Source organism: Mytilus edulis, chromosome 3 (genome assembly GCF_963676685.1).
Source record: "Mytilus edulis chromosome 3, xbMytEdul2.2, whole genome shotgun sequence".
NCBI classification, from domain to species: domain Eukaryota; kingdom Metazoa; phylum Mollusca; class Bivalvia; order Mytilida; family Mytilidae; genus Mytilus; species Mytilus edulis.
In genome coordinates, this window is record NC_092346.1 from 85,300,538 (window position 1) to 85,325,733 (window position 25,196).

Consider the following 25,196-nt stretch of genomic DNA (forward strand, 5'->3'; position numbering starts at 1 on the left):
TTTATATTTAATTGTCTAAAGATGGCTACGTCTGGAAAGCTCAGTAGGCTGGGCAATAACTTTATCCAGTTTCAAAAGTTAATATCAAATTATAACTAAAATTTCGACACTTAATCATTAAGACATTCAAATATGATTTAAAACACAATTTCTTGAAGAATGACATATGGCATTTCTGTGACATTACATCAATTTATTTTGACTAAATATAGTATAAAGTTGATTGCATAAGGCAGCAACCATTTGATTTTCTGGGGGGGGCTATGGTTTTTTTTTCTGTGCAAACTTTTTTTTTCGCCTTCGGCGAAGAACAATCTATTTTTTTAGCGACAAACCGAAAACAATTTTTTTCTTTCAATTTTAGCATTACATATAGTGGGAGCTGAGGTAGTCCAAATAATTATGACGTCTTGAAAGGCTATTATAATTTTTTTCTTTGACGCCTTACAATGTAAGGCGTCAAAGAAAAAAATTATAATAGCCTTTCAAGACGTCATAATTATTTGGACTAGAGCTGAGGGTGAAACAAACAATTTTTTTTTCTCAGGGTCCAAAACAAATTATTTTTTTCACCAAAACCTGGAAACAAACTTTTTTTTCCAAAAAAAACCATAGCCCCCCCCCAGAAAATCAAATGGTTGCTGCCTAAGCCATACTCTTGTATTATTACAAGGATTTATGTCTTACTATGTAAATCCTTGATGGGTCATTTTCAAAAAATGTGGATATTTCAGTTGTGAAATAACAATACAAAAAAATATTCAATTTTCAACTTTAAAATATGAAATTGAATAGTTTAACAACAATACAACCTGAAATAAAAATATGCAATCTTAAATGCTACTACAAAAATATTTTAAAAAATAACATAGAAACAAGTATGGGACATATGTCAACTACATAACAGATTTAGTTTCGGTCCCTAATTTTTGTTTAATAATATTTACATTTTGCTTGATATATATTTCCATAAAAATCATCACACTTTTTTCGAAACAGTGCCAACAGTTAAAATAACACTTTTTAGTAACATATTTTAAAGTGAATTTAATTCAGCATTGTCAACTACATAACGCTTTTTGTCAACTACATAACGATTCACTGCGTTATGTAGTTGACCGTTATGTAGTTGACCTATTTGTGGTTTTTGGATGTTTTTCTTGACCCTAATACTACCAGACAAATGAAGGGGGGTAGGAGGGGTCCTGATCCCGAAATCCCGGGCTTAAAAACACGAAATCCCGGGGTCCCGAATTTAAATAAAGTTAAATCCCGGATCCCGAAATTTGAAAAAAAAGAATTCCCGGATCCCGAAGGGGTAAATCCCGAAATCCCGAGCTGAAAAACACCCGATCCCGGACTCCCGATAAAGGTCCTATCCCCCCTCACAAATGGTTTTTATTGAATTAGAGTCAGTATTATAGACTTTGAATGATTTATGTAAAAAAAAATATTTATGCCAAAATTTATCAATGTTTTTGCCGTTACAAAGTTGACATAGAATAAAATTACGGAGTAATTTGTACTCACCAAAACTAATCTATAATGAAATGAATCCATGATGTCATCCTGTAACTTTAAGCACGTCATCAGAGGATGAAGAGTTAGCAGAATGCACTTCCTTAGTTACAAGGGATATAATCAGTTGTTTATTGGCAACATTATTTCATTTGTGTTATGTAGTTGACATTTTTTTAACATGTTTAAGTACGAAATGAAAGTAAAAAAAAATGCTAATAAAATCTAACAATTCCCTGTATTTGTGTATACATACCTGCAGTGATACCTATATATTTATAATAACAAAAGAAAAATAATAATTTCCGCTGGGTATTAAAACCAGCATTTAAAAAAGACTAGTTTTTCAATTTCGTACAAGCAATTTTGGGGTTTTTGGACCCTTTGAAACCCACTGGAAGCAATTTCTGTAGCTAAATTTCATATTGAATTTGCTGGAACTTGTTACACACACCAAAAACTAAATAGTGTATCTAAAAATTGGATAAAAATATTTACACTTTTTTAGAAATATTGATTGTACAAGAAAATCCACATTTTTTTAAAAAGGCCCTGATAATAATAAGCACTTTAATACATTCTTTTATTTGCGATAGATAACCTTTTTACATTTATACTTGAATTGCAACAACATGTGTTTAAATATAAATCTAAGACTAAATGAAACAAAATAGATATAAATTTATTGAACTGTACATTAACACTTTTTTTTTTATACATCCGCCAACATTTTTTTGCGTTGTATAATGCTATCATGTCGTCGTAGGCTGCTTCCGAAGACTCGTTTAGTTTCCAGACAATAACTTTAGTTGAAGAGAATGGATCTCTATAAAGTTTTATCAGAAGGTTCAATACCCCTAAAGGAAGGTTGGGATTAACTTTTGGGGTTATGGTCCCAAACAGTTAAGGAATTAGGGGCAAAAAAACGGACCCAAATAAGCATTTTTGTAGTTTTCAGACAAAAACTTGTGTTTAAGTGTATGAATCTGTGTGAAGTTATACCATATGTGTCCATACCTCAAAAGGATGGTTAGGATTAAATTTGGGGGGATATGGCTCAAACCGTTTTGGAATTAGGGGCAAGAAAGGGGGAAAAATTAGGATTTTCTGGTAAATGGACAATTAAGACAATTTAAAAGCAGTGTAAGGGAGGTAATCCAATTACATTTAGAAGAGGGACGAAAGATACCAAAGGGACAGTCAAACTCATAAATCTAAAACAAACTGACAACGCCATGGCTAAAAATGAAAAAGACAAACAGAAAAACAATAGTACACATGACACAACATAGAAAACTAAAGAATAAACAACACGAACCCCACCAAAAACTAGGGGTGATCTCATGTGCTCCGGAAGGGTAAGCAGATCCTGCTCCACATGTGGCACCTGTCGTGTTGCTTATTTGATTACAAATCCGGTAAATAGTCTAATTCGGTAGGTCACATTCAGGAAATGGAAGGGGATTGTAGTTACAACGTAAGGAACATATCCGATATCATTTGTGAAACGGTTATTCCATAACGGTCAACCAACTCATGATGGCGTCCGTAAAATTTACGAAGGGATGATTTCAAATTCACCATTTGGAACTCTTGGTTTAATATTAATAGCTTCCTTGTGAGCAGTAACCCTCTATCAAGAAAATCATGATAGGAAATGCAAGCACAGGAATATCGTATCAATTGGGAGATATATACCCCGTATGCAGGTGCTGCTGGAATACAATGTTGTGTATGTTTACCTCCCTTACACTACTTGTGAATTATGTATAAAGAAATGTCAGGTTTTGGAATATTTGCACTAAAAAAAGGGTGTGGGGATAAAATGATTTTTTTTTTGGGGGGGGGGGGGGGGGGGGGGGGGGTCAATAGGCAACATCACATATTACAGTAGAAAATTCAAAAAAAAAAAGAAAAAAAAGAAAAATCGGGGAAAATTTCCCGAATTTTTCATTGTACTAATGAACTCAAAATCGTTCAATTTTTTTTTGTCGCGTTTTTGAATTTCCGGATCTGCGCAGAAATCTACTTCCGTTTCCGTTCTTGTTTACATGAGACTTTGAATAAAATGTATATTTATCAGTCTAACAAAGGAACTAATACTAATGCATTTAAAAAAAAATATTTGTTATTAAAAAACGTTACCTGTTGACAACGTTTCTTTGTTTACATTGAATATGACGTCATGACTTAAATAACGTCACAACTAAAATAACAACAACAACAACAACAATACTTTATTTTAAGAGGGTTACACAGTTAGCTATATAACTAATCTTCCCTGAGGCCCTCATCATGAGAAATCAAACAAAATGCAAACATATACATTGCATACATTAGTATAAAGAGTCAAGTAAGATAATAATGTTCAATACAACTTGATAAAATGTGATGAAAAAAATTAACATGATGACATGATCAGTTTTTAATATTATTGATATAGCTAGGTTGATTTCAATAAATGATCTGTTATTTTGTATTTGAAAGAATTAACATTTGTAATATTTCTTAACGGTATTGGCAAATTATTCCACAAGAATGGTCCAGAATACATAAAAGATTTTTTGAACAATTCTGTTTTTGGTTTAGGGAGTATGAGGTTTCCTTGAACAGCATTTCTCAAGGGGTATGGATTTCTGTCTGAAACATAATGAAACTTGTTAGTAAGATATGATGGGGCATCATTTTTAATGCACTTAAATGTCATCACTAACTTATGATATTTTATTCTCTGTTCAACTGTCATCCAGTTTCATGTTTGAATAAGGGTGCAGAAGGAGCGAATGGGTCTTTTTCTAGTATTAATCTAGCAACCCTCTTTTGTAATTTTAATATCCTTTTTAAACCCTCACTGCTACAACTACTCCACATTACCCATGTAGATGTAGATGTATACAACAATAATCAATTAGTGGCAAGATATAACCATTATAGAATAATTTTCTGCAGTCTACATTTAGAAATTTTTGAATCTTTAATAGTAGATATAGTCTAGATGAAAAAAATCCCTAACAACAGAACCAAAATCGGAAACGTTACAGTATTTCCGTTTCTCTTTTTAACATTGTTGATTTAAAAAAAAAATCATAGACTTCGTCCCTATTCACAGGTAATGCCTGCCTCATATTAGTGTATTACACAAAAGCAAAAAAGGAGGGTAAACATTCATTCTTTTAAAGGGGTGGGTTGGGGGTGGTGGTCAATTCGCAACAGCATAAGGGTGTTAACGTCATGGTAATTGAGACAATATATTTGAATTATTGTCTAATTTTTATTCGACTGCAAAAAACATTTTTGCATCATATAATGCTATCATGTTGTCTGCGTCGTCGTCATCGTCCAAAGACGCATTTACTGTCCGCACAATAATTTTAGTTTTAGTGAATTGATCTCTATAAATTTTTACCAGAAGGTTCAATACCACTAAAGGAAGATTGGGATTGATTATTGGGGTTATGGTCCCAATAGTTTAGGAATTAGGGGCTTAAAAGGGGGCCCAAAATAAGCATTTTTGTAGTTTTCAAACAATAACTTGTGTTTAAGTGTATGAGTCTTTCTGAAATTATACCACAAGTTTCCATACCAGGAAAGGATGGTTAGTATTGACTTTTGGGTGTTATGGCTCAAATTGTTTTGGAATTAGGGGCAAAAAAAGGGGAAAAACTAGGTTTTTCTGGTCAATGGACAATTAAGACAATTTAAGGGCAGTGAAAGGGAGGTAATTCAAAAACATTTAACATACAATGTTGGGTATGTTCGGATTTACCTCCCTTACAATACTTATAAAATATATATAAAGAAATGTCAGGATTTGGACTAATTGCAAAAAAAGGGGGGGTGGTAGTAGTTTTCAATTTTTTTCCCCCAAATTTTTGAAAAGTTTGAAGAAGAAATCTTTAATTGCACAATATAGCGCAATAGGTTTGTAAGATCTTGACATTTGTTTTGTGTCAGAAACCCATATTATGTAAAAAATTTGATCACAATCAAAATTTAGAGCTGCATCCAGCTTGAATGTTGTGTCCATACTTGCCCCAACTGTTCAGGGTTCAACATCTGTGGTCGTATAAAGCTGTGCCCTGCGGAGCACCTGGTTATGATTGAATTTAAATTTGATGAATATGTTGGTATGTATTATGTTTTTCTTGGCATGTTTGATCCTGACACCCCAATTCATTGTCACAGCCGACCAGTGTATTTTTCAAGCCTTATATGTTAAAGAAACAAAACTCATTGTTGAAGGCTGTACAGTGACGTATAGTTGTTAATTTCTGTGTCTCACTTGGCCCCTTGTGGAGAGTTGTCTTATTGGCAATCATTCCACATCTTATTTTTATACACTCTTCATGCTTAACCACAAGCCCAGGCTTGTAAAATTGTTTGGGCTAGTAAATTTTTTCAAGATCTATTTGATTTCACATTATAGGTTAAAAATATATGTTAATCATTGTTTTTTCCTGCTTAAGAAAGTAATTTTGTGGATTGAATCAGTCAACCCAATAGTTCTCCCTAGTTTCACTTTCAATGTTGTAATTTTTTATCTTTTAATAACTAAACACGCCTTAATCATGAGTAACCCATCTCCAGCTAATGGGTTGAATGTTATGTTTTGAGATGTAGACTTACTTCAGAGTAAATAAGTTTATCCAGTTCATAGTATGTTAAATATTATTATGTCCATTGAAATGTTATTAGACCTATTGATGTCTAATAACATTTCAACGGACATGCATGATGAAGTAGCAAATTTGTTATTTGTTTATATTTAAGATTTCACAATACCACTAAATACTGGACAAACAGCGGCAACAGGAAAGTATTGAGACACCCTGAAAGATGGAGAATAATACCAAGTCGAGGCTTCAGGACAAAAAAATCAAAAATAGAATTTCTGGCTGAAGAAGCTCCACAAGAAAGTCAAAGATTTCGGAGTTTAGTGAAACCAATAGGATTTACAGTCATGGTAATGATACATTTTTATACGACCGCAAAATTTGAAAAATTTTTCGTCGTATATTGCTATCATGTTGGCGTCGTCGTCGTCGTCGTCGGCGGCGGCGGCGTCCGAATACTTTTAGTTTTCGCACTCTAACTTTAGTAAAAGTGAATAGAAATCTATGAAATTTTAACACAAGGTTTATGACCACAAAAGGAAGGTTGGGATTGATTTTGGGAGTTTTGGTCCCAACATTTTAGGAATTAGGGGCCAAAAAGGGCCCAAATAAGCATTTTCTTGGTTTTCGCACTATAACTTTAGTTTAAGTTAATAGAAATCTATGAAATTTTGACACAAGGTTTATCACCACAAAAGAAAGGTTGGGATTGATTTTGGGAGTTTTGGTTCCAACAGTTTAGGAATTAGGGGCCAAAAAAGGGCCCAAATAAGCATTATTCTTGGTTTTCGCACAATAACTTTAGTTTGAGTAAATAGAAATCAATGAAATTTAAACACAATGTTTATGACCACAAAAGGAAGGTTGGTATTGATTTTAAGAGTTTAGGTCCCAACAGTTTAGGAATTAGGGGCCAAAAAGGGACCCAAATAAGCATTTTTCTTGGTTTTCGCACCATAACTTTAGTATAAGTGAATAGAAATCTATAAAATTTAAACACAAGGTTTATGACCATAAAAGGAAGGTTGGTATTGATTTTGGGAGTTTTGGTCCCAACAGTTTAGGAATAAAGGGCCCAAAGGGTCCAAAATTAAACTTTGTTTGATTTCATCAAAAATTGAATAATTGGGGTTCTTTGATATGCCGAATCTAACTGTGTATGTAGATTCTTAATTTTTGGTCCCGTTTTCAAATTGGTCTACATTAAGGTCCAAAGGGTCCAAAATTAAACTTAGTTTGATTTTAACAAAAATTGAATCCTTGGGGTTCTTTGATATGCTGAATCTAAAAATGTACTTAGATTTTTTATTATTGGCCCAGTTTTCAAGTTGGTCCAAATCGGGGTCCAAAATTAAACTTTGTTTGATTTCATCAAAAATTGAATAATTGGGGTTCTTTGATATGCCAAATCTAACTGTGTATGTAGATTCTTAATTTTTGGTCACGTTTTAAAATTGGTCTACATTAAAGTCCAAAGGGTCCAAAATTAAACTAAGTTTGATTTTAACAAAAATTAAATTCTTGGGCCTCTTTGATATGCTGAATCTAAACATGTACTTAGATTTTTGATTATGGGCCCAGTTTTCAAGTTGGTCCATATCAGGATCCAAAATTATTATATTAAGTATTGTGCAATAGCAAGAAATTTTCAATTGCACAGTATTCAGCAATAGCAAGAAATCTTCAATTGCACAGTATTGTGCAATAGCAAGAAATCTTCAATTACACAGTATTGTGCAATAGCAAATACTTTCAATTGCACAGTATTGCACAATAGCAAGAAATATCTAATTGCACAATATTGTGCAATAGCAAGAAATTCCAATTGGATTTCAATTGGAGTTATCTTTCTTTGTCCAGAATAGTAGTTGAATCAACTTAAATCATTGTTTTATACAATATACAATGTATATTCACTTTTACTACCAACTGATAGATTAAAACAATCTTTACCATTCAGTAATAACAAGCACTTTTTTTACATTTTAATATTTTATGATGTATTTAAATGAGTAGTTATTGTTGCAAACTTCATTAGAAATTTGAATTGAGATCAGTTTTGAAATAAGGGAAAGGGGGATGTGAAAAAAAAATTGGGGGGTCAATTTTTTTCATTTCAGATTTCATAAATAAAAAGAAAATTTATTCAAACATTTTTTTTAAAGGATTAATATTCAACAGCATAGTGAATTGCTCAAAGGCAAAACAAAAATTTTAAGTTCATTAGACCACATTCATTCTGTGTCAGAAACCTATGTTGTGTCAACTATTTATTCACAATCCAAATTTAGAGCTGAATCCAGCTTGAATGTTGTGTCCATACTTGCCCCAACCGTTCAGGGTTCAACCTCTGCGGTCGTATAAAGCTGCGCCCTGCGGAGCATCTGGTTGTATGTTGATTTAGAAGTAGTGTACATTCAATATCAGTCACTAACCATGCTAACAAGTTACAGAACTTCATTCCAAAGGTCATCACTAACTCCAGAAAATGTTCTACATACAGGGTATTCGTTTCTCACAAGCAAAAATAGTGTTAGGAAGCATACAACAATGTACAAGATGTGGGTGTATATCAATAATGTACATATGACAGTATTTGGTAGTTTCATATCAAATGCAAGAATTTGTAGGTTGTATCCTTGGCTTAGTAAAACAAAAGACTTTAAAATTGGTATTTGCTACTTTTCTGCTGGTTATGTAGTTGAAGGATGGGAGTTTTATTGGGTAAACAAGCCTTTATGTGAACATTTACCTTGTTAGATAAGATTTTACCTGTTGGTCAAGGTTGAATATTCATATCTCATTAACATATATTATTATGGTCCTGAATATGCATGTAAAATATGCTGTGGAACAATAAGCAGTCATCAACGAATTCCTCTTGTTCAAAAACTGTCTAATCTACATTATAAGTATTTTATGGTAATACTGTTTTAGGTTTGCGGTTGCAGTTTTACTGGTGCTATGATATGGCAGTATGAAGGAATGAGGTCATATGCTACAAAAATGAAGTCAGGCAACAATCAATCAACAAATGATTTATCATTTCTAAAGAATTTTGGTTTTAGAAAGCATGTAAGTATTCATAACTAACACTATATAAAACAAAAGGCATGATTTATACCAATGTGTAACTATCAGTTCACCTATAAAAGAGGGGCGAAAGATACCAGAGGGAGGACAGTCAAACTCATAGATCGAAAATAAACTGACAACACCATGGCTAATAAAGAAAAAGACAAACAGACACATAATAGTACACAAGAAACAACATAGAAAACTAAAGATTTAAGCAACACGAACCTCTCCAAAAACTGGGGGTGATCTCAAATGCTCCATGAATGATGATTTTCAAGCATTTGTAGCTATTAAAGCATTGTGATAATTGTCCTAAATACTACGATGCACAGTTAGCCAAAATAAAAAAAAGTAGATCATAAGGTTGAAATATTTTGAACTGGCATTTATTTTAAAGTTTTTGAGCCTGAATATATACAGTTTTAATTAACTTTCTTCCTTTGATTTCAGTTAGTCAAAACTCAGTACGAAACAAAACATCGCAAAAGAGCATAAACTGAATTTTATCCAATAAAATTGAGAAAGAAAATGGGGAATGTGTCAAAGCGACAACAACCCGACCATAGAACAGACAACAGCCGAAGGCCACCAATGGGTCTTCAATGTAGCAAGAAACTCCCGCACCCGTAGCCGTCCTTCAATACCTATTTTTTCTCTTTTTGTATAAGGGAGGAACAAATTTATATACAAGCACATGATTATGAAATAGTTTTGGCTCTTGTATATTTTTACTAGGAATGTCATACAAAATTTTCATATATTTGAAATCACTTTGTGGTAATTTTATATATATTGCCTTTTCAGTTTTGTGACTTTTCTTATAAAAACTAGAAGTATTTTGTTACTTTTAACATTTAGATCAGTTCAATGTGGAATAGTTTAACAGAAGGTGAAAAAATGGTATGGACTATAACAGGTTTTAATATTGCAGTGTTTTTAATGTGGAGGTTGAAGAATGCATCTGTAAACAATGCTTTATATAGATATTTTACCTGTTCACCAACTTCAGGTAAGCTTATAATTAGGATTAATAAAGATTGAATATTCTTTTCTAGTTACTGTATTAATTTATATGAGACATGGCAACTCATGTATTGTTATTAAATTTTTTTTCTATTGTTTACAAAGACAAAATCATTTTGCATTTTTGTCAAAACACTAGTAGAAATAGAGAAAGTTTAAGAAGCAAAATAAGATCTAAAAGTAAGAATACCTAGGCTAGCCAAATTGTAAGACTTGTTTAAAAGATTTATTGTACTTAAACAGGTCGGGACCACTACCTTATATGGAAATGCATAAATTAGCATACTTATGTTCTCGCACATGTAATTGTTTATTTACATGTGATGCAATTTATTTTTACCTAGGTTTTTGACCAATCCACTAAATGAGTCACAATGCATGATGGACTACTACGTGTTTACAATCAACCAAGAACACGTGTTATTTACTGAAATACAACACATTTTTATGTGCAATGCGGGATTCACAATTTCGCTTAGTTTTTCATTTTGTGTATCCTCATTTATATTTCGTGATATAAATAAAATTGAGAAAGGAAATGGTGAATATGTCAAAGCGACAACCACCCGACCATAGAGCAAACAACAGCCGAAGGCAACCAATGGGTCTTCAATGTAGCGAGAATTCCCGCACCCGTAGGTGTCCTTCAACTGGCCCCTAAAATATGCATAATAGTACAGTGATAATGGACGTCATACTAAACTCCGAATTATACACAAGAAACTAAAATTTAAAATCATACAAGACTAACAAAGGCCCGAGGCTTCTGACTTGGGACAGGCGCAAAATTGCGGCGGGGTTAAACATGTTTATGAGATCTCAACCCTCCCCCTATACCTCTAGCCAATGTAGAAAAGTAAAAGAATAACAATACGCACATTAAAATTCAGTTCAAGAGAAGTCCGAGTCCGATGTCAAAAGATGTAACAAAAGAAAATAAATAAAATGACAATAATACATAAATAACAACAGACTACTAGCAGTTAACTGACATGCCAGCTCCAGACCTCAATTAAACTGATTGAAAGATTATGTCTTCATCATATGAATATCAGGTACAATCCCTCCCATTAGGGGTTTAGTATCATACTATCATAAAATATATGAGAAGAACATAACCCGTGTCATGCCAACAACTGTTTTTTTAGAAATAAATGTGTTTAGTTTCGATGCAAAGACCCTATCAGTGAATCAATGTTAAAGCTAAAATATGCAATCTTTAATGACCTGACAACAGTATCGTAACTATATCCCCTTTTAATAAGTCTATTTAAAGGTTTTGTTAGTTTCTGAGGAGAATACTGACATTTTTGTGCTTTATAAAGAATATTTCCATAAAATTTTGGATGTGAAATACCTGAACGTATAAGATGTCTGCATGTTGAGTTATATTTACGAATTATTTCCTTATACCGGTGATAAAATTGAGTAAATGTTTTGACCAGTTTGTGATATCGAAAACCCTGGTGTAATAATTTTTCAGTAATACATAAATTTCTCTCGCTAAAATCTAATACATTGTTACATACACGAGCGAATCGTACAAGTTGAGATATATAAACACCATAAGATGGTGACAAGGGAACGTCACCATCTAAAAATGGATAATTAACAATAGGAAATGAAAAAAAATTACTTCCATGCTCAGATTAACGAAGAGTTGTTTCTATGTGAAGAAAAAAGGGTTTGAATTACCCAATATATAGCCATTAACATGTTTGATGATGGCACAGAGATTTCATGTATTTGTCCACCAGAAGCAACGAAACAACAGCGAAGAAACACAATTACCCACGAGACAAACTTACTGGTGTAAAGTAAGCCGTCGATAACAGCCGGTGCTGATATTCAAGAGTACAGCAATGTTCGTTTAGATAATTAAAGGCAAATGTAGGATCCTTGAATTTTGTGTTCGTAAAAAAGGCGAAGAAATATTTACATACATGGCAGTGTTAACAAAATTTATAAGTATTTTTGTTGGTCACATTTCAGTATATGGGACTTCCAAACTGTTCCCTTTTTTTTAAGGTAGTGAAGTCAGCAACTGTTGTTTCAGTTTGTTCGTTTTTTAACGAGCTCGGACATTTGCCAAACTGTATAAAATCATTACAGCTGATTTCTTAAACCTGCAAAGTAAAACTTTGGTTGGCTTGCTTGCTTTGTTTGTATAGTTGTTTATACAAGCTTTGAAAATAAGATTGACATCTTTAAACAATATATACATATCTAGGCATAGTTTAACTTGTATATTTTATATTTTGTACAATATACAAACAAGCAAGCAAGCTAACCAAAGTTTTGCTCCACATGCATAAGAAATAAGCTGTAATGATTTTATCAATATGTATGTGCGACAAGGTGGAAAATTTGATATGTTTTGTGAAAATTGCAGCGTTGGATCTATAATAAAAAAGAAGATGTGGTATGATTGCCAATGAGACAGCTGTCCACAAGAGACCAAAATGACACAGAAATTAACATTTATAGATCACCGTACAGCCTTCAACAATGAGCAAAGCCCATACCGCATAGTCAGCTATAAAAGTCCCCGATATGACAATGTAAAACAATTCAAACATTAGAAAACTAACGGCCTTAATTATATAAAAAAAAATGAACGAAAAAACAAATATGTAACACATAAACAAACGATAACCACTGAAATACAGGCTCCTATACAATATATTTTTTTTTATGGGATAGATTTCTTGTCCTTTTATATATTTAATTGGGCCGGTTTTTTTTTTTTGTTGTTGTTTGGATTGTTTTACACAAGTAATTTTTGGGTCATTAATAGCTTACTTTTCAGCATTGGACCTATGACTGCTTACTTTACTAAATTATGTCTTTGTTGGAAAGATGTCTCATTTGGCACTCATACCTCGTCTTCTTATTTCTATATACAAAGCACGTTTTAGAAAAAAAAAAATAGGTAATATGGCACCCACTATGATCCAGAGACTTTTAATATTGGAGATATTTTACATATGTCAACAGGACAGCAGCCGAACGATTAAAAAACCTCTAAAATTAGCAACAAACGATTATTATCGATGGATGAATTTAAACTATAAAAAATGTATTGAGCTATATACCTTACCCGCTCAGTGGCGGATCCAGGGGGGCGGGGGTTCCGGGGGATGGACCCCCTTTTTTTTGACGATCAGTGCATTTGGATGGGGACATGTAGTTGGAACCCCTCCCCTTTTGTCCAGGGTTAGGACCCCCCTTTTTAAAATGGCTGGACCCGCCCCTGCCGCTTTCATAACACTTCTTTTTAGCATACTGAATATTATGATGTTCTTACTATTAGTTCAGGTCCTGATAAAAAAAAATACACATTCAGTACAGAAAGAAGTGTTTCAATGAAAGTTTCGTGTTTTTCTAGGCAGAAATGATTTTGAAATGACATTATACAGGTTTAAAAGAGCTCAAATGATTTTCTTACTGGACAGTGGTCACTTCATTGGATATTTCACTGTGTCATGTCGTGAAATTAATGCAGGTTCAATTTATAACAATGCACAAAACCGGTTCAATTACTTTTGCAAGGCGAAAAAGAAAGTCGAATCGTGAAGCCAGTAAACAATATTTTTTTAATCTGAGCATGCAAATTGAAGATTACGTTATATATTTTACATTAAATATATTTGCAGGATAAAATCTTTGGTAATGAGAGTCCCAGACAATATATTAATTGACTGTTTTCCCACAAATTCCACGTGTTTTAAGTTGTAGTTTACTCGTAGTAGCCCACAATGCATTGTAGTTCATTGAGTAGATTGGTTAGTTTTTCAAGGCCATATTGGCCTTGTGTTTTGGAAATTACTATGCAAATATATTCTGACGTCAGAAAATCTAGAGTTCTCGACCTGTTAAATGACTTTTTCACTAATTTTTTTTTAAATTTGACACTAATTTGGGAAACTTTAGAGATGGGCACATAAACTATCAACAGCTAAAAAATTATCATCAATACAAAATCTACAAAAATATAGCTAAATAGATTTATTTTGTTTTTTTTATAGAATGTATGACATGTATATATCATTCTGCAATCACATATTTAGATTTTTTTCTTGTCAGGTCATTCTGTCACCTCTATGCTGTGGTCAACATTTAGCCATCAGAGTTTTTTTCACCTGTTTGCCAATATGTATGTCTTCTGGTCATTCTCAGGAGTTATGTTACATTTAGTAAATAAAGAACAAATGGCTGCAGTTTTCTGTAGTGGAGGTAAGAATGTTTTTTATTTCAATCAGGACCAATCTAGACAGAAATGGAAACCAGGCTAAACCAACTTGGTCAGACCAATTTTTATGCCCCATTTATGGGCATAATGTTTTCTGGTCTGTTCGTCCGTTCGTCTGTCCATCTGTTCGTCCCGCTTCAGGTTAAAGTTTTTGGTCGAGGTAGTTTTTGATGAAGTTGAAGTCCAATCAACTTGAAACTTAGTGCACATGTTCCTTATGATATGATCTTTTTAATTTTAATGCCAAATTAGAGATTTTACCCCATTTTCACGGTCCACTGAACATAGAAAATGATAGTGCGGATGGGGCATCCGTGTACTCAGGACACATTCTTGTTTTAATAAATTTGAAGACCTGCTATCATTTATTAGAATGGATATGGAATAATTAGCTAGATGTGTGGTAGAATTGTATGCATAAACTATTCCATAGATTTTAAATAAAGCAAGATTTAATGAAACAGAAAAAATGAGAGATGAAAAACACATGTAAATGATATGCTGTCTTGACTTAATTTCATAAAATTGTTTTGCTTTATTTCCAGGCGTTATTTCATCCCTGGCCAGCTTTATGCATAAAATTGTGATAAAAGGGACAATGCCTTCACTTGGAGCTGTAAGTTAATACAATATATAGATTCATCCTAGACTTAAACTCATTGCAATTCTATAACTGTATTATTGTGATTATTTTTTTTGATTGATTGATTCTTGGTTGCTTAACATCCAGTGTTATTCTTTTGAAATTAATTATGTGTCAAAGCTTGGCGACATCAGATGAATTGACTCTTGCTGTTCTATAAATATTAACCCTAAGTTTTCAGACGAAAGTTATAATATTTGATCTGATAAAACATAGGTAAACACTATGAAATAGATTAGGTACACATTACACAAATGAAAAAGATATATAGATTGCATAACATGTATTTATTTTTGAAAATTAAAAAAGAACTTTGATGTTCTGAACTTCAAGAAATTGACATTAATAGTTGAATATATTAGTGTTTGGAGTTGAAGGATATCATTATGTCTGCATATTTTCCCCTTAACAAAAATTGGTTCCTGTGTTGTTAAACCCTTCCTCAAATCTTGTGACAATAAATTAGACTTGCTTATTTGATAAATGCCATTTGAAACACATTTTGTATGGTAAATTATTAATATTTTGTAACTGTTTGTGTAAGGATTCACCAAGGGGGATATGACAGCATTGAGCAAAATCATCAAAATCAGGTCTCTCTGACCAATATTTTATTCTTAAAAGATTTAAGTTAAAAGTAAGTTCTAAGTCAATAACTGGTATTCAATAAGATTTCTTTCTTTCAATTTTACTGAAGAATGATCTACTTTTTATGCCCCTGTTGTAGCGGAGGGGCATTGAGTTTTACCCTTGTCTGTCTGTACATATGTACATCCCAAAATTGATTTCGGTTCTCTAACTTGAGTTTGCCTCAACCAAATGTTATGAAACTAATATGCAATGCTTATTACCACAAAACACGGATCAAGTTTGAATTTTGGTGGTGTCACTTCAACCGCTCTAGAGAAATGCTCCTATACAAATGGAAAAAAGGAATTTAATGTATGTTCTAAAAATATCAATGGTATAATTGTTAAAATTAATTTTTAAAATTGGAGTTATCTTCCTTTGTCCATAATTGTAATTAAAAAAATTGGAAAAAAAAGAACAATATATTTCTCTGTTTATTTCAGTCTGGAGCTATTTGTGCCATGATTGGGTTAGTTTGTATGGCAAATCCTGATTCTCAGCTGACTATAGCATTTATAGGAGATATCCTTGGTTTTAGTTTTTCTGCAGAAAAGGTGAGTGATTTCAGTCGGAAACCAGGTTGAAATAGAACAAAAGAATCGAAGCTCTTTGTTAGAGAAGGCGATAAATGTTTACTGTATTGTTTACTATAGTGACAAAATTTTTAAAAGTTAATAGAAACAAACAAAATTGCAATTTTCTTCTCAATTACGAGGTGTTTTATTTTAAAAACACCATTTGCATAAGTTTTCAATTTATCTAGTTCATAGTTAAGCAGAACAATTAGATATCAAGTCGCCGACATGGGTATCTTTCAAGTTGGATGACAAAAATGCATAACCTCCGATTTTTTGGAAAAAATTACCACGGACGGAAACCATATCAATCTATTACTTCAGTAATTTTCGTGTCTGCCCTTCCATTATGTGACTGAAGAAAAAATTCCAAAAATGGGTAACAATTGTATCGAAAAGAGAAAATCGAGTGCACCGTTTTATGTTAGGGGGTGTTTGAGTTGAGTATTTTGTCTTGATATCGTACAAAGCAAGAATATTTCATACATCGTCTCGCTTCAAATTCTATCATTTTTATACATTAAAGCTACAGGTTGACGTTATAACACAAAAAAATCACAGAACTAAGGCAGCAACCATTTGATTTTCTGGGGGGGGGACTATGGTTTTTTTTGGAAAAAAAAGTTTGTTTCCAGGTTTTGGTGAAAAAAATAATTTGTTTTGGACCCTGAGTAAAAAAAATTGTTTGTTTCACCCTCAGCTGCCACTATATGTAATGCTAGAATTGAAAGAAAAAAATTGTCTTCGGTTTGTCGCTTAAAAAAATAGATTGTTCTTCGCCGAAGGCGAAAAAAAAACCATAGCCCCCCCCCAGAAAATCAAATGGTTGCTGCCTAAAAGATGAAATATATAGGTCAAGTGAAATACCTATCTAATGAGTCACAAAAACAGAGAAGGTGTATTCGAATGGCTATTTTTTTACTGAAAGTACTTGACGACAGTCTTTCAAGTTGGATGATGAAAATGCATATCTTCGAAAAATTCCAATTTTTTGTGTGTGATAACTAGAGTTTATAGTCTTCATACACTAAAAAAATCTAGTCTGCCCTTCCACGAAATATTTATTTAGAATTTTTTTAAATGTTTATGAATTTTCGAAAATTCCACCTGACAACCGATCAGACAACAGTTTTAAGTTGAATCAATGCAGACAAGATTATTAACTGATGCTCATTAGCTAGTTGATACATTTGTCTTTAAAAATACAACTGACATATAAGGATCGTAATGGTGCAATATGGATAAATTTATCGGTTTCCAAGAGCAAAATTGGTAGCGCGTCATCCCTACAATGGCTTCCGTTTCTACGATTGTGAAAATGAACTGGCGTAATGGGGAGATAATTTTGACGAAGTAGGATCCTGACTGATTTAGCCAAGCAAGTGAAAAAAAATTCTTTTTTTGGTCAAGTGCACCTTTCACTGATAGGACCCTTATGTTGTTTGTCCTGTTTTGAAGTCATATTTTCTATTGGATTTATATATTACCAGCTGGAAAAATTTAAAAACACTTTCGTTACAGTAATATAAGTTCTATTACTGACTGCAAAAATAAGGCCTTTATTTGATGTTTTGTGAACTTCTTCATATGAATATATTGATGTCTGCAGAAGGAATATTATAATGGAAAAATTGCCAAAACCATCAGTTGCACTTATGAACAGTATTGTAGACGAATATGACCAATTTACATAGAATTCAAATTACCTAAATGATAAAATGAGAATTTCATTGGACCAGAGGGGATTTTGTGAATGTAAACAAGGGTGTGAAACATAATTTGGGATCAAACAAAGACAGGGACACTTAACAATTAAAAATGTGGCAAGATAAAATAGAAAATACTTAAAGCGACAACAATCAAGAGATACCAGTGATATAGAAAGTGTTAGTACAAAGGAAGATATGAGTGAATCTTGTGATGAAAATCAGCTTATTGATAAGGTAGATCTCCCGCTAGTAGCTCCCTTACAGGTAAACATAAAGCCTGTAAATTACTCAGCCAGTACAAGTATTCCTTATCAAGTCAATCAATAAGAACAATGAATTGCAACCAGAAAAAAGAGTGTGTGTGGTTGCCCTGAGATTGTTGAATGTTTTTCATATTCTAATATTAATTCAGCACTATGAGTTTGTTGTATGTTGTTCAGGGATTATATGGTCTGATGACTTTTGATGCATTGGGACTGCTACTTGGATGGAAGTTGTTTGATCATGCTATATTCTGATTGCTATAAGTTTGTTGTATGTTTTTCAGGGATTATATGGACTGATGACTTTTGTTGCTTTAGGACTGCTACTTGGATGGAAGGTGTTTGATCATGCTATATTCTGATTGCTATAAGTTTGTTGTATGTTTTTCAGGGATTATATGGACTGATGACTTTTGTTGCTTTAGGACTGCTACTTGGATGGAAGGTGTTTGGTCATGCTATATTCTGATTGCTATAAGTTTGTTGTATGTTTTCAGGGATTATATGGACTGATGACTTTTGTTGCTTTAGGACTGCTACTTGGATGGAAGGTGTTTGATCATGCTATATTCTGATTGCTATAAGATTGTTGTATGTTTTTCAGGGATTATATGGACTGATGACTTTTGTTGCTTTAGGACTGCTACTTGGATGGAAGGTGTTTGATCATGCTATATTCTAATTACTATAAGATTGTTGTATGTTTTCAGGGATTATATGGACTGATGACTTTTGTTGCTTTAGGACTGCTACTTGGATGGAAGGTGTTTGATCATGCTATATTCTGATTGCTTTAAGATTGTTGTATGTTTTTCAGGGATTATATGGACTGATGACTTTTGTTGCTTTAGGACTGCTACTTGGATGGAAGGTGTTTGATCATGCTATATTCTGATTGCTATAAGTTTGTTGTATGTTTTTCTGGGATTATATGGACTGATGACTTTTGTTGTTTTAGGACTGCTATTTGGATGGAAGGTGTTTGGTCATGCTATATTCTGATTACTATAAGTTTGTTGTATGTTTTTCAGGGATTATATGGACTGATGACTTTTGATGCTTTAGGACTGCTACTTGGATGGAAGGGGGTTTGATCATGCTATATTCTAATTGCTATAAGATTGTTGTATGTTTTTCAGGCATTATATGGACTGATGACTTTTGTTGCTTTAGGACTGCTACTTGGATGGAAGGTGTTTGATCATGCTATATTCTGATTGCTTTAAGATTGTTGTATGTTTTTCAGGGATTATATGGACTGATGACTTTTGTTGCTTTAGGACTGCTACTTGGATGGAAGGTGTTTGATCATGTTATATTCTGATTGCTATAAGATTGTTGTATGTTTTTCAGGGATTATATGGACTGATGACTTTTGTTGCTTTAGGACTGCTACTTGGATGGAAGTAGTTTGATCATGCTATATTCTGATTGCTATAAGATTGTTGTATGTTTTTCAGGGATTATATGGACTGATGACTTTTGTTGCTTTAGGACTGCTACTTGGATGGAAGGTGTTTGATCATGCTATATTCTGATTGCTATAAGATTGTTGTATGTTCTTCAGGCATTATATGGACTGATGACTTTTGATGCTTTGGGACTGCTACTTGGATGGAAGGTGTTTGATCATGCTATATTCTGATTACTATAAGATTGTTGAATGTTTTTCAGGGATTATATGGACTGATGACTTTTGATGCTTTGGGACTGCTACTTGGATGGAAGGTGTTTGATCATGCTATATTCTGATTGCTATAAGATTGTTGTATGTTTTTCAGGCATTATATGGACTGATGACTTTTGATGCTTTGGGACTGCTACTTGGATGGAAGGTGTTTGATCATGCTATATTCTGATTGCTATAAGATTGTTGTATGTTTTTCAGGGATTATATGGACTGATGACTTTTGATGCTTTGGGACTGCTACTTGGATGGAAGGTGTTTGATCATGCTATATTCTGATTGCTATAAGATTGTTGTATGTTTTTCAGGGATTATATGGACTGATGACTTTTGTTGCTTTAGGACTGCTACTTGGATGGAAGGTGTTTGATCATGCTATATTCTAATTGCTATAAGATTGTTGTATGTTTTCAGGGATTATATGGACTGATGACTTTTGTTGCTTTAGGACTGCTACTTGGATGGAAGGTGTTTGATCATGCTATATTCTGATTGCTTTAAGATTGTTGTATGTTTTTCAGGGATTATATGGACTGATGACTTTTGTTGCTTTAGGACTGCTACTTGGATGGAAGGTGTTTGATCATGCTATATTCTGATTGCTATAAGTTTGTTGTATGTTTTTCTGGGATTATATGGACTGATGACTTTTGTTGTTTTAGGACTGCTATTTGGATGGAAGGTGTTTGGTCATGCTATATTCTGATTACTATAAGTTTGTTGTATGTTTTTCAGGGATTATATGGACTGATGACTTTTGATGCTTTAGGACTGCTACTTGGATGGAAGGGGGTTTGATCATGCTATATTCTAATTGCTATAAGATTGTTGTATGTTTTTCAGGCATTATATGGACTGATGACTTTTGTTGCTTTAGGACTGCTACTTGGATGGAAGGTGTTTGATCATGCTATATTCTGATTGCTTTAAGATTGTTGTATGTTTTTCAGGGATTATATGGACTGATGACTTTTGTTGCTTTAGGACTGCTACTTGGATGGAAGGTGTTTGATCATGTTATATTCTGATTGCTATAAGATTGTTGTATGTTTTTCAGGGATTATATGGACTGATGACTTTTGTTGCTTTAGGACTGCTACTTGGATGGAAGTAGTTTGATCATGCTATATTCTGATTGCTATAAGATTGTTGTATGTTTTTCAGGGATTATATGGACTGATGACTTTTGTTGCTTTAGGACTGCTACTTGGATGGAAGGTGTTTGATCATGCTATATTCTGATTGCTATAAGATTGTTGTATGTTCTTCAGGCATTATATGGACTGATGACTTTTGATGCTTTGGGACTGCTACTTGGATGGAAGGTGTTTGATCATGCTATATTCTGATTACTATAAGATTGTTGAATGTTTTTCAGGGATTATATGGACTGATGACTTTTGATGCTTTGGGACTGCTACTTGGATGGAAGGTGTTTGATCATGCTATATTCTGATTGCTATAAGATTGTTGTATGTTTTTCAGGCATTATATGGACTGATGACTTTTGATGCTTTGGGACTGCTACTTGGATGGAAGGTGTTTGATCATGCTATATTCTGATTGCTATAAGATTGTTGTATGTTTTTCAGGGATTATATGGACTGATGACTTTTGATGCTTTGGGACTGCTACTTGGATGGAAGGTGTTTGATCATGCTATATTCTGATTGCTATAAGATTGTTGTATGTTTTTCAGGGATTATATGGACTGATGACTTTTGTTGCTTTAGGACTGCTACTTGGATGGAAGGTGTTTGATCATGCTATATTCTAATTGCTATAAGATTGTTGTATGTTTTCAGGGATTATATGGACTGATGACTTTTGTTGCTTTAGGACTGCTACTTGGATGGAAGGTGTTTGATCATGCTATATTCTGATTGCTTTAAGATTGTTGTATGTTTTTCAGGGATTATATGGACTGATGACTTTTGTTGCTTTAGGACTGCTACTTGGATGGAAGGTGTTTGATCATGCTATATTCTGATTGCTATAAGTTTGTTGTATGTTTTTCTGGGATTATATGGACTGATGACTTTTGTTGTTTTAGGACTGCTATTTGGATGGAAGGTGTTTGGTCATGCTATATTCTGATTACTATAAGTTTGTTGTATGTTTTTCAGGGATTATATGGACTGATGACTTTTGATGCTTTAGGACTGCTACTTGGATGGAAGGGGGTTTGATCATGCTATATTCTAATTGCTATAAGATTGTTGTATGTTTTCAGGGATTATATGGACCGATGACTTTTGTTGCTTTAGGACTGCTACTTGGATGGAAGGTGTTTGATCATGCTATATTCTGATTGCTTTAAGATTGTTGTATGTTTTTCAGGGATTATATGGACTGATGACTTTTGTTGCTTTAGGACTGCTACTTGGATGGAAGGTGTTTGATCATGTTATATTCTGATTGCTATAAGATTGTTGTATGTTTTTCAGGGATTATATGGACTGATGACTTTTGTTGCTTTAGGACTGCTACTTGGATGGAAGTAGTTTGATCATGCTATATTCTGATTGCTATAAGATTGTTGTATGTTTTTCAGGGATTATATGGACTGATGACTTTTGATGCTTTAGGGCATGCTTCTTGGATGGAAGGTGTTTGATCATGCTATATTCTGATTGCTATAAGATTGTTGTATGTTCTTCAGGCATTATATGGACTGATGACTTTTGATGCTTTGGGACTGCTACTTGGATGGAAGGTGTTTGATCATGCTATATTCTGATTGCTATAAGATTGTTGAATGTTTTTCAGGGATTATATGGACTGATGACTTTTGATGCTTTGGGACTGCTACTTGGATGGAAGGTGTTTGATCATGCTATATTCTGATTGCTATAAGATTGTTGTATGTTTTTCAGGCATTATATGGACTGATGACTTTTGATGCTTTGGGACTGCTACTTGGATGGAAGGTGTTTGATCATGCTATATTCTGATTGCTATAAGATTGTTGTATGTTTTTCAGGGATTATATGGACTGATGACTTTTGATGCTTTGGGACTGCTACTTGGATGGAAGGTGTTTGATCATGCTATATTCTGATTGCTATAAGATTGTTGTATGTTTTTCAGGGATTATATGGACTGATAACTTTTGATGCTTTGGGACTGCTACTTGGATGGAAGGTGTTTGATCATGCTATATTCTGATTGCTATAAGATTGTTGTATGTTTTTCAGGGATTATATGGACTGATAACTTTTGATGCTTTGGGACTGCTTCTTGGATGGAAGGTGTTTGATCATGCTGCACATTTAGGAGGAGTACTCTTTGGAATGTATGTAGCACAGTTAGCAGATTTTTATTTCTCTGTTTCTTTCTTCTTTTTTTTAGGTTGAATTTTATTATGCTTTATTGAAAAAATTAAACATTTGTTTGTAAGAAACATAAAATGATAAAGTACCAGTACCTTATCCCTACCTTGTTAAACATAAGATTGTATATTTAAATAGGAGTAGTCAGTATTTGTAAGTATTCTAAATTCTGAAATATACATAACTATATTATTATGCATCCATTATTTCCATAGGATTGTTCAATAAAAAGAGAATCATTTTTCAGAGGAAAGGAAAAACAGAGGATAAAAGTAATAAATAAATAAAAAACAAACAAACAAAAGCAAAAGCAATATATTAATATATATAAAAAACAAAAACAAAAACTAAATATTAATATATAAAAAACAAGAATGTGTCCTCAGTACACGAATGCCCCACTCCCACTATCATTTTCCATGATCAGTGGACCGTGAAATTGGGGTAAAAACTCTAATTTGGCATTAAAATTAGAAAGATCATATCATAGGGGACATGTGTACTAAGTTTGAAGTCGATTGGACTTAAACTTCATCAAAAACTACCTTGACCAAAAACTTTAACCTGAAGCGGGACAGACGGACGGACAGACGGACGGACGAACGGACGGACGGACGGACGGACGAACGGACGGACGGACGGACGAACGGACGGACGGACGGACGGACGCACAGACCAGAAAACATAATGCCCCTCTACTATCGTAGGTGGGGCATAACAAAAACAAACAAACCCAATGGAATTTAGAAACTGACATAGTATATAGGTCAAAACTAGAAAGTGTTTTAAAATACAAAATTTAATACATTAAGGTGGTACCCAACACTTTTACTAAAATAAATTTGGCTCGTTTATTTTTGATAAAATTTTGACATAGTATTTACTTTGACCCTATAACAAAAATATAAAAATTTCAAAAATTTTGAACCAACCGTTTTGTCAGAAAAATACACTGGTTATATAGTAGTTTGACAAACATCAATTTTGATCATTGAGAAGCTTAATATTCCCTTTACAACACAAAGTAATTAAAACGTTAAGCTGATTTTACAAAGTTATCTCCCTGTAGTGTTAGGTACCACCTTAAGAAAGAATGGTTTTCTGTTGTAAAAAATTCATACAAGGACAAACAGCTATGGAGTATGTGTGGTAACATTTCTGCATACTTAAAAATAAAATCAAAATTGTTTTCTTATATGATTTAAACATATATGCCTTTATTAATGCTTTTTAGTCCATAAAATTTTTGACCACAGATAAAACTCCTTTCCAGAACCTCTGAGGGTCATTGTTTTAAAAATAGTTTTTTGGATGTCCCGTTCAAATATATATATTTTTTTTTGATAAATACATAAATCTATCAAAATAGCATGTAGGCTTGAAACCAAGTTTATCAAATATTTTTTAAGTTCATCATTTGTTTAATTTAAGATACTTATATTTATATATATATATATAAATATTTATTGTTAATCTTTTCTTCCTCCATTAGTCGTACTATTTGGCACTTTGATTTTGAGTTTCAGTTCTACTTGTTTAGTCATATTACAGGTATGCATTATTTTTTAATTCATGTATTACACTTCTTAAGTATAAAAGTTTATAAAACAGTGTGTTTGTGTATTTTCAGATGGTATTGGAAGTATGGTAGAGACTTGATATGGAACAATAGAGGAAAAGTCATGCAAATGTGGCATCAACTTAGAGGAAAGACATGATAGAAAAATAATACAGGGACAATAATATTTTATTAAAGATAATATGAATTTTTGCTTTATTTTTATTGATTAACTTTGATGTATAATAATACAAGGAAGAGAGATAGTTACAGTCATGAGCCATCCGATTTTTAACAAAGTCAACTGGATTTATG

The 25,196-nt window shown here is 33.1% G+C and overlaps 1 protein-coding gene across 2 annotated transcripts; it reads left to right on the forward strand.

Annotated features, from left to right (window-relative positions):
* Window positions 1-25,089, forward strand: LOC139517661 (presenilin-associated rhomboid-like protein, mitochondrial). Of its 2 annotated transcripts, XM_071308937.1 has the most exons (9): window positions 1-77; window positions 6,289-6,481; window positions 9,069-9,206; window positions 10,068-10,218; window positions 14,319-14,468; window positions 15,030-15,100; window positions 16,201-16,311; window positions 23,189-23,286; window positions 24,954-25,089. In XM_071308937.1, the coding sequence occupies exons 1-9, from the start codon at window positions 22-24 to the stop codon at window positions 25,039-25,041; spliced, it is 1,056 nt and encodes a 351-aa protein (XP_071165038.1). In that variant the 5' UTR covers window positions 1-21; the 3' UTR covers window positions 25,042-25,089. The 2 variants fall into 2 exon arrangements, with proteins under 2 accessions (XP_071165038.1, XP_071165039.1); XM_071308938.1 differs by lacking the exons at window positions 23,189-23,286; window positions 24,954-25,089 and adding an exon at window positions 19,979-20,071.
* The last annotated feature ends 107 nt before the right edge of the window (window positions 25,090-25,196 follow it).